This window comes from Alligator sinensis, unplaced genomic scaffold (genome assembly GCF_000455745.1).
Source record: "Alligator sinensis unplaced genomic scaffold, ASM45574v1 scaffold280_1, whole genome shotgun sequence".
Taxonomy (NCBI): Eukaryota; Metazoa; Chordata; order Crocodylia; family Alligatoridae; genus Alligator; species Alligator sinensis.
The window spans coordinates 2,350,550-2,361,165 of record NW_005841835.1 but is presented as its reverse complement, the minus strand read 5'-3'; the positions used below and the strand labels follow the sequence as shown (position 1 = coordinate 2,361,165).

Below are 10,616 nucleotides of genomic sequence, written 5' to 3'. Positions count from 1 at the left end.
TAGCTCACTTCAGAGCTTAGATCCCATAGCTACTAAAAATTCAGAAAGAAAAAAGGATGAAAGGTATAAAGGACTGCAACCTCTACTCTCTTTGAGTTATTTTACAAACATATTGAACTTTCAGAGTTCAGCAACTGAAGTAGAGGAATATGTGCAACCTGCACAAGAGGATTTGAGTTTTAGTGAAGAACACCCCCAAACTAAAAACAGTGACAAAATGTTACAAGTAAGTAAAGAGACTGCAGAGAAGTTACAAGCAAATCAGAAGGTTAGTGAAAGAGTGCAAGAGAAAAGAGATGTAGACATGTCCCAGGAAAGTGTGTGGTTGTCTCCATTATCAGTGCAAGGCAATGGAAAAATAATACATTATGCTGAATTGGAAAAAGATGATGATACTTTAGCCCTTTTATTTGTAGAATCCCAGTTAGAGCCTCCAGTCTCCCAAGTGCCATTCATACAACATTTTAAACATTTAAAATCTGAGGGAGATGTTTCTACAATCAGTGAAAAAGAGGAATGTTCTAATATAAAAAGTAATTATGATGTCCCTGTCTCAGAGGATCAGCAACATGCATCTTCAGAATTAAATAGAAAAAATACAATAGATTTACCTCTGTGTGAATGTAGTGGTGAAAATTTTTATTCTAGTGAACTGTATGTTGTATCAAAAGAAGAATCAACTGAAAGAAAAGAAGCCAAAACATATAAGAAGGAAGAAATGCATACTTTAAATGTTCAAGAACCTAAAATTTACACAGAGAGGAACCCAAAAAGGGAAATAGCTGAAACAGCACAACAGGAAGGACAGAATGACATAAAAACAGAAGATTCGGAAGATGAAATGCCACGTTCCAGGGAACTGCAGGTACATGTAGATAATTCTCAGAACTTCAAGATCCCAAGTAAAGATGAATTACCTCTTACTCTGGCGATATCAGACAAAGCCAAACTAACTGAAGTTTACAATGCAGAACAAAATCCAGCAGCAGAAAGCCAAGTCATAGGAAACACTGAAGTCAAAGAAAAAATGCAGGAATCAGAGAACAAAAAAGACCAGCCAGCTTCATTTGACAGTATCCCTAATGGCATCGCAGATTTTAATTTGAAAATGTTGAATGATCAAGAGGACCAGGAACCTACAATTTCTGAAGAGGCACAGGCATTGGTAGGAGCCCACCTTTTCTTTTCTTCCAGCTCACTTCATGACACAGACCGATCTGACATCAGAATTTCAGAGGAAGAAAAGCCTGAACATTTTGAAGAACCTCAGTCTCTCTTTTCTGTTAGTCATTATAAAAACATACTAAGTTCTCAGAGTTTCACAAGCAAAGATAAGCATTTTCTGCAAAGGCTACCAGGGGAACTGTACTTCAATGGTAAAAATAGCCAGTCTAGAAAAGATTATGAAATATCACTAGAGAATAAAGAATCTGAAGAGGAAGCCCAATCAAATCAGAAGGTTAATGATCAAGTACCAGAGAAGAGTAATGTAGATAATTCCAAAGAAAAGGATATTCTTCTGCTTCAGTTGGCAGTTAAGAAAAATAGACAAAATAGTGAAAGCACAATGAAAGAAACCAAATTAGTAAAAGATTGTCTGGTTCTTTCATCTGCAGAATCCAGGTCAGAACACAATGTAGACTTTTTTTTTAGATATCCAAAGTGTGAACAACACACTACTATGGGGCGTGAAAGTGAACCATTCTGTATTAAAAAAGATAACACTGACATTTCTGTTTTAGAAGACCAGCACCAAGTATCATTAGGGTCAAAGATAAATATAGAAGATGCACCAGAGCAACATGTATCCTTTATGGAAAAGTCTTCTAATGAAGAAAATAGTAAAAAGAAAGAAAAGCAGGATTATTTAAGTGAAAATATTTCAGAGGCTAATTGCCACAAACTTGGTAGCAATCATGTTGCTGATACAAAAAGCATAAAAACAATTAAAAATGCTGGTCAGTTATCTTTACAATTGAATGAATTGATATTAAAAAATAATTTAAAACATAAAGTACAGGAGCACTACATTGTAGACTCCGAAGAAGAAGGAGAACATGCTGATGTGAAGTATAATGAAAATCCTGAAAAGGGCTTGTATACTGTTTCACAAGATTTGGTAAAAAATATTTTTTCCAGAGACTCAAATGATGACAGTATCTTGTTAAAGGAAACTGCAGTGAATAGGGAAGATGTGAATTGGTTCTCTCAAGACAGAGTAAAACAGCCTAAGACTTTTACAGAGCACACTGCGGAGTCCAGTGAAGATAAATTAGAAACCACTGAGCAAATATTAGAAAACAATAAGCCAAATAAACAAAAAAGTGAGAAAAGAGAAAATAGGATGGCAAACCAAGAACAATCTCTAGTGAATTTCTCTGGAGAAAGTTTAAAAAGTGAGAACATAACCCCAGAGCAAGATAGTCACACACTAAATGATCTCTTGTACAATTTTCAAAACAAAGACAATAAGGGTCTGCAAACTTCTGTGCTGTTTCCACAGGAGAAAATAGATGAAGACACCAATGAAAGAAATGGCATCTCAAATCCAAGTGAACATGATTCTGATAATTCTAGAATTACTGAAGACTCATTATCGGAAAATATTCTTTGTGACCAGGTCCTGCATGAGCAAATTATAGCACCCGATTTTAGTTTTTCTGAAGAGGGGCTAAAATCAAGTCATAAGAAAGATCCAGTAGAAATAGCACTGGCAGATTCATCTTTCCAACATGAGCTTCTGATGTCAAAGTGTGAGTCTAAGGAAATTCCTAATTCAGATCCTAAAAAGAAATGTAAAAATCAACTGCTGCATAATAAAAGACAAGATTCCTCTGTATCGTCAAATGTAGAAGTGTCTGCGTTCACCAGTCCAAATCATAATGAAGGTACAGAAAACATAAATACAGAAAATGAATCTGAAGACCAGAAAATACCATCAGATTCTCATTCAGATGACAATGTAGCATCAAAATTATTGGATATATCAGAGTTGAAAATCTCTAAACAAAATGTAGTAACAACAGAAACATCACGATCCTATAAATTGTCTCATATGGAACATAAGCATCTATTCCAGGAACACTATAGTATAGTTGAAGAGTCTGAAAGCAGCAGCCCAGCATTACATTTAGAATCTTTTAAGTCTTTCAAAATGCAAAGCCAGACAGTATTTAAAAACCATGATGACTCTGATTCTAACAAGCCTTTCTCACCTACTTCCCCTTACTATGATTCAGCACACAACCCTGTAGAACATGCACCTTTGCAAAGTGAGCAGGGCTTGGATACACTCCATTTAAATATAGCTCTGAATAATAAAACTTATGTTGAAAAGGAAGATGCTATTCCAACTAAAACCACAAGTCATATAGAAAAACTAGCTGCTTCTGAAAAACCAAGCATTTACAAGGAAAACTACAAAAAAGATACTGAAAGTCAGACAAACATAGAGTCCATAAATATAGATAATAAAAACAGTGCCCAGACAGAGGAGGTAGTGGATAGTATATGTACTAGAACATCATGGTTTTTGGGGGGTTTATTTAGTAAAACTAATAATCACAACTCTGGAAGAAATACCAAATACAATTTTGTCCAAGACTCAAATGAAAATAGGGAAGATATTAGAATAAATAAGAAAAAGAAAGAATTAAAAAACATGCTAAAGAATGAGGATGAGTTGAGAGAAAATGAATCAGAACAAGACAGAGACAGTATTCAGACTGCAGAAGCTACAAGAAAGCTGAACAGCAGAGATCCTCTTACAATGCTGAAAGAAAGAGCTGAGAAAGAACTACGTGGCACCGAGGAAAGGGGTATTGCAGCAGACTTGAGAAACAATGAAAAAGAAACTGACAACACCATAACCTGGGAGAGAGAATCAGTGTCCCAGCAAATAAAAAAGGATGACCAAATATTAATTGATAGTGACTCAGATGTATCCAACTCATTCACTGCATACCAACAATTTTATTTAAAGTTGTCTCTGGAAAGGAAGAAACCTTCAGAGAGTCTGTGTGAAAGTGAAACATTGATGCTGCTGGAGCAACAGTTTGAAAAGATTCATCATGGAATTACAACTTACACATGTGTAGATAATTTCAGGGAGAGAAAACCACTGACTTTGTCTGTTGAAGAGGAACCTCACTTAGACACTGTGGGTGAGAAATGTCTGAAGGAGAAAGTGAATATTCTTCTAGAGCTACAAGAACATTGGTCAGCTGCGAGAGTAAAGTGTAGTTTCCAAAATGCACAACAAGGTACTGGACTGCTGTTTTACTAACTAAAGATGGTAAAGCAAGAACAAAACTTGCTCTCTGAGAGGAAAATAATGTATGGCACACTTCATAGTATTTATTTTCAGTGTTTTAAAAATCAAGGCTAATAGCTATTCATGGGTTTATGGGAGTCTTTCTTTTGACTTCAGTGGGCTTAAAATCAGGCCACATATTTTTATATATTTTTAGGGATACATGGCTCCCTTATCTCACACTGTTACAAATGGAAACCATTATGTAATATGAAATAAATGAGTGGAATACTTGTAAAAATAGTAAACCATGTAGGTAGCTACTTGAGAGAATTCATAGTTATTCCAAAGATAGTCCATCTTGTTTAGGTTCTGGGGGCCTAAAATGAAGCTCATTGAAGTTTACGTGAATCTTTCTTTTGACTTCAGTGGGCTTAAAATCAGGCCACATATTTATATACTACATATCTGATCCTATTCACCTTACTCATTATTCCAGAAAGGTGTTTAGTTCAAATATTGGATCAAATATTCTAAAGCCTCTAATATCATGGCCAAATTTAACACTCACAATATAACTCACTCAAAGGTATATACAAGCTGAGTAATTAGAAATATATAATAGATACCCACATCTAAATTACATGTGCTCAAACCTGAGCTTAAAATGGAAATGTGTGCTTTAGAAGCCAAACTGAGACTTTGAAAATATGGTCTAGTTCTTTTCTACTAATAACATATTTATATTAATCATCGTTTTGTGCCAACAGCAACCCTTTGTCTCTAACACACAATTAAATTCTTAGCTCACTAAAACTGTTTTTAATATCTATTATACCATCTTTGAGAAATGGCCCTGAACAATGATTACTACGTTTGTAAATGCTAATTTCCCTTTTTTGTCACTAGGAACATTTTGTTTTCAGAAGGGTTTTTTGCTTCTGCTGCTGCTATTTGAGGAACTGTATAGTAAAAAATAGGATGGTATAGATAACTGCAACATTTGTTAATGTATCAGATATATCCATATATATGCAGAGTGGTAACACATGTAACCTCACAGTTACTACATAAAGTCTTGAGATGTTTGCAATGGAAATTGAGATAATCTCATCATAGTATCATGTTTAATGTAGTGAATTAACATTAGTTTTCATTAAGCTTTTACTGTTCATATTACAAGCTCTTGTGGTATTCTCTAAAACAGCTAATAATCTAATCATACTCGTACAAACACACCTGTTTGTTGTGTGTATATTATTTACAAAAAAGTTTATTAGTTTATGGGAAATTGTTTATCTTTAGTCCTGCATAACATTTTTCTCCTGGCTATTTTGGCTCTCTTGAGTCCACAGATATCTGCACATGATTGCATTGAGAGGCAGGGTAATCCTAGGAGAGTTTTCAAGCCAGTACTAATCAAGGATAAACATATGTCTTTTTCTAATTAGTGAACCAAACTGTGGCCTTAATTGCACCTATGCAACACAGAAGTTGTCTCTTGTTATATCCATGCAACTCCTTTCTGAGGCAAGAATTTAGACTAGTATATCTGGATTAGCTGCAGATTCCTATAATCTACTCATTCCTACATGGAATAAATTCTTATATTTCTGCCTGGTCACTTTTCATATTATCTTGTCATACAGTGATATCAGAACAGTACCTAATGACTCAGTATTCTGTATATTAATTATGCTGATTTTGTCCTGCAGAGCATGGTGTCTAAAACTTTGTAAACAATTGGAACTGTTTCAGTGTTTTGCCCCTTTCTTGGCAAGTTGCAAGTGAAAAAGTCTAGAGTTCAGCTTTGAAAATGAGGAGAAAATCAGAAATCAAAATAGTGATGTACTGTGAAACAATCTTATAAAAAATGACACTAGAAATCATTAATGAAAACACTGAAAATTAATATTAATTTTTTTGCAGATATATCCAATAAAATACAATTACTAGAAGAAAGTAAAGAGAAACACCGCATAAATACACCTTTGAATAATGAAAATAATAATGCCCAAAGTTCAGAAGGTATAACAATTCCATTAATGAAAACCAAAGATGATTCAGCAAGAAATATTCAGTTAGGTGCCAAAAAGCTGTTCACAGAGATGTCTTTCCTGATTCGAAATTACATTCCCAGTGATGGTAAGTATGACGTTACTTAATTTAAGCAAGATTGCAAATTTAAAAAGAAGTAGATGAAAGTGTTAACAAGACTGACTTGTAACATAAAACATCTTCTGTCTTTATCAATGAAACAGAAGAAGGCTGGATATATCAGATACTCCTGCGTTTGAATGCTCTTGACATTGGTGACTTTATAAAATCTGTATTTTCAGTAATGGCAACTGTAAGCAGAAAGGTAAGAGTTCTTTGTTTAATGTTTTCTTTACTTTTTAAAAGGAAAATTAGATCAGATTCCATTTCATATTACATTCTGTACTGGAACTGGTGCTGGATTTGATAGCAAAATTTGGCAGAGATCTTTAATATGGCCTTTTCTTAATGTTGAAGAAACGGTTGAGTAGACCAAAATTTTGAAACTTGACCACTGGGATACTTGATGCCTGACCAATCAGATGTTGCAGGTATACAGCAAGAGAGCTGCTGTTTCCTTTCAACCTTTTTCACTTCTGCTGCTATGGGATCCGCTCCAGGGCATTGTATGTTCAAATGTATGCTTAAATATGCATCTAAAGATAACACAACAATTATTCAAAGTGGTAAAGGCCAAGGCAGACTGCAAGGAACTACAGAAGGGTCTGGCACTATTGAGAGAATGGGCAACTAAATGGCAGATAAAATTAAATATCAGTAAGTTGTAAAGTGATGTATGTAGGCAAAAATAACCCAAACTGTACCTACACTGGGATGGACTCTACATTAACTGTTACCACATAGGAAAGAGATATGGGAGTCATTGCGGACTGTTTGCTAGAAACATCAGCTTAGTGCTCAGCAGCCATCAAAAAAGACAAATAAAAGTTTAGGAATTATTGAGAAGGGAATTGTAAAAAAAAAACCCTGCCTCCCCCCAAAAGTATCATTATGTCCCTTTATAAATCCATGGTGCATCTACACCTTGAATACTGTGCCCATGTTTGGTCACTACACCTCAAAAGGAAGAACCTGAGAAAGTACAGAGGAGGATAGTGAGGATGATTAGTGGTTTGGAGGGGCTTCCATATGAGGAGAGACTAAAGAGGCTAAGCCTATTCAGTTTAGAAAAGAGACGCTTCGGGGTGGGGGCATGACAAGAGTTTACGAAGTACCTAAATGGTGAATAGAAAGTAAATAGGAATTTATTATTTGCCATCTCTCAGAATGCAAGAACTAGGACACAAAAAAGAAACTAGTAGGTAGTAAATTTAAAACTAATAAAAGGAAGTTCTTCACATAATTTGTGTGTAGAACTCATTGCTACAAGATGGTGTGAAAGCTAACAGTTTAGCCAGATTCAAAAAGGGATTAGTCAAAGTCCTGGAGGAAAGGTGCGTCAGTAGCTATTGACCATGGGAGTTTAGGATACAGCTTCTGAATTTAAACTTCCTGGACCTTAAATGCTGGAGTCTGCAAGTGGGAGAGAAACAGGGGAAAAACCCTGGTCAAATACCCTGTTCGCTGTCTTTTTCAGTATCTACCCTCTGCCCCTGTGTGACACAGGATACTGGGCAAGATGGACCTATCATCAGACCTAGTAAATGGCAATTCTTATTTTCTTATGTAAAGAACAGCCAAGAAGCCAAAAAGACTCATAAAAATAAAAAACATCAGTGTGTTATCTTGTTTTTAAGAAAATTCCTTCTTTGCTGGCAAAGTCATTGGCAAAATTCCCTTTATGTTTAGTAGAAAAAGGATTGAGGCATGAATTAAAGAAACCAAACCATTACAGTATTCTGATTATTTTACACATCCCAGAATTAATAAACTCCCACAATATAATACAAAATGTGAGGCATGGTTGTTATAGGAAATATAATGTATATTCTGCAAAAATTCTAAAGTCTGAAATCAGCAAGTTGTTTTAGTAACAGTAAGTTGTTTTAGTTTGTTTTTAGTATATGTTGTATTTGCCTTTTGCCATCAGATGAATCAGTGTAGCTCACACTGTAGCAACAGTGTCACTGCAGTTACCCAGGGCATGGTTAGGTGATAAGCGAGTTGATTAAAAAGCAGCCTTTATATCTAGCTCAGTAATTCAAGCCATGCAAAAAGCACCAGCTGGGAATAGACAGTTGTAGTGCAGCCTCTTGCCGCCAGGGATGCTTTATCCTAGTGGGTGAACAGGAAAGACTTATGTCTGGAGTTGACCCACCTTTTCCTTTTCTAGAGTGCTTTCGCTGGCAGGTTGGCAGGGAGCCACTTGGCCTTTGGTCTCCTGCCAGCTCACCTGCAGTAGCTCCTGCTTCACCACTGGTAAGGGAGGACCCTAGGTCTTTGGAAGGGTAGGTTTTGAGGGGTGCAAAGGGGACTTTGAGGAGGATGGGGCAAGGGGTGGACTTGGGAGAGATGGGAGAGGGCTGGGACAGGGAGAAACTTGGAGAGAAGCAGAATGGTGCAGGGGTTGAGGGTAAGAGGACAGTAGTTATTGGATCAAGTTTGGAGAGGGAAGGAATTCAGAAGTGAGGAGCTGCCAGGTGGCAGACAAGTCAAAGGCTGATGGTGGGGAGACTTCTGGAAGAGGAGAATGATGGAATTTGGGAATGGGGGCTGAGTAGATCTGGAGGAGGCACAAGTTGGTAAGCAATCCTGAGCAAGGGTTTGGGGAGAGGGGTGTTGTGGATGGCAGGAGTTTGAAGAACTAGAGGTGGGACCAAAGCAGGAAGGAATTTTGCGGAGCAGAGATGAAGGAGAAATAGGTCCAGATTGTCTCTTGTTTGGGTGTGGGTGTGAGTGGAACTAGTCCTAAAATACTGAAAACAAAAATACATTGGTCTGAGGAGAGGGACAAAAGGGGATTGGAGGAAGAGAAAGGAAGAGAGGGTGGGGAAAACTTTTTTGAGACAGGAAGATAGTGAAAAAGAAGCAGAGCCAGAGGGAGAAAACAGGACAGGATGGGGTGAAATGGAGGCAGAGAACAGAGGGGGGAATAGTAGAGGAGAGCAAAAGGGAAAGGGAGGTAGAAATTGAGTGGCAGGGAAAAGAGACATGGACAGCAGAGTTGGCGGTTCCTTGGGGAAGGGAATCAGAGAGAGAAGGGATGAAGATGGAATAAGATGGAGAGACTGAAGAGGTATCTGAGAGTGGGAGAGCAAAGATGGAAGATGCTTGAATATGAGAGGAGAAAGTGGGAATATTAAAGGGATTGAAACTGGCAAGTGGCATTTTGCTGGAAGAAGAATGGTGGAATATTATAGATGAAAATTTCTAGACAGGGAATACCGAGGAAGGGTGGGGGAACTCTGGAGGCATGAGAGGAGGGGAAGATCTGAGAAAGTGGTCCAGGATGTAGCAGCGAATTTTAGATACATTTTAGGTCAGAATCGCTGGAATAATTATTAGATACAAGGTGTATGCTAATAGGCTCTGGTCATAAACGAGAAAAACAACATATTCAGGTTTCTAATATATGAAGCTGATTGGATTTGTTTGGATATATAGAAAATGTAGTTTCTTGGACAGAATAACACTTGGATTTTTATTCAGTACAAATGAAATGTTCTGGCAGGCTGCAGTCTGAGGCCCCTGCTGGTAACTGTATCCTTCCTTTTAAAATGTTACAAAAAAAGATGCAAATTGCAGTGCTGGTACATGCAAAAAACCCCAACCAAACAAAAAACCCCCCATTTACTAAACCAGGTTGGGATTCTGTCAGATGTCATTATAGTGACCAAAATCCTAATGACATGGAGCAAGCCATTTACAGTCAAAGAATCAGATTAAAAAAAAAAAAAGCTACGTGGCATTATAATAGGTGTCATATTCAGCTTCTGGGCTTCAGCTGCCTGCATCATAGTCACAGCCTGTTCACTTTTTAAAGGTGTGTGGCCTAAAATGTGTCTAAGAAAGTGTGATAAAGTAATAGACAGTGAAGTTAAGGTGCACAGCACTTTTAGCATGAGAATGTTTAAAATGCAAACCCAAATACATCAAGATGAGAAAAAATAGGGAGAAGATGGCATGAAATGAGACACTGTTGCTAGTCGTTAATCCACCTGTGACTTTCCCTCCCCCTCCCGGCTTCCCCGAGTGAATGTCAAAACAAGATCCGTGTCCATTTGGAAACACAGGCTGTCTCTGCCTGGATCGGGAATTTTCCTTGGGACACTAGAGCTTTTTATTATTATTCATAACTTATCCAAAGGGTTTTGTTATGCGATTCCAGTATCTGACTGACAAATGGAAGCATCCGGAACAAAGGAAG

The 10,616-nt window shown here is 37.1% G+C and overlaps 1 protein-coding gene across 6 annotated transcripts in view; it reads left to right on the top strand.

The window, feature by feature from the left end:
• The window catches only part of MIA2 (MIA SH3 domain ER export factor 2), an 83,195-nt gene that overhangs the window by 17,814 nt on the left and 54,765 nt on the right, over positions 1–10,616 (top strand). For 4 of the 6 annotated variants that reach the window (XM_014519238.2, XM_025201333.1, XM_025201338.1 and 1 more), the window contains exons 5-6: positions 6,182–6,397; positions 6,514–6,614. In XM_014519238.2, the coding sequence (XP_014374724.1) occupies positions 6,182–6,397; positions 6,514–6,614 (317 nt within the window). Of the gene's footprint in view, positions 1–289; positions 4,263–6,181; positions 6,398–6,513; positions 6,615–10,460 lie in introns of those variants that run through there. The other 2 variants (XM_006015356.3, XM_025201345.1) reach the window with 2 other exon arrangements.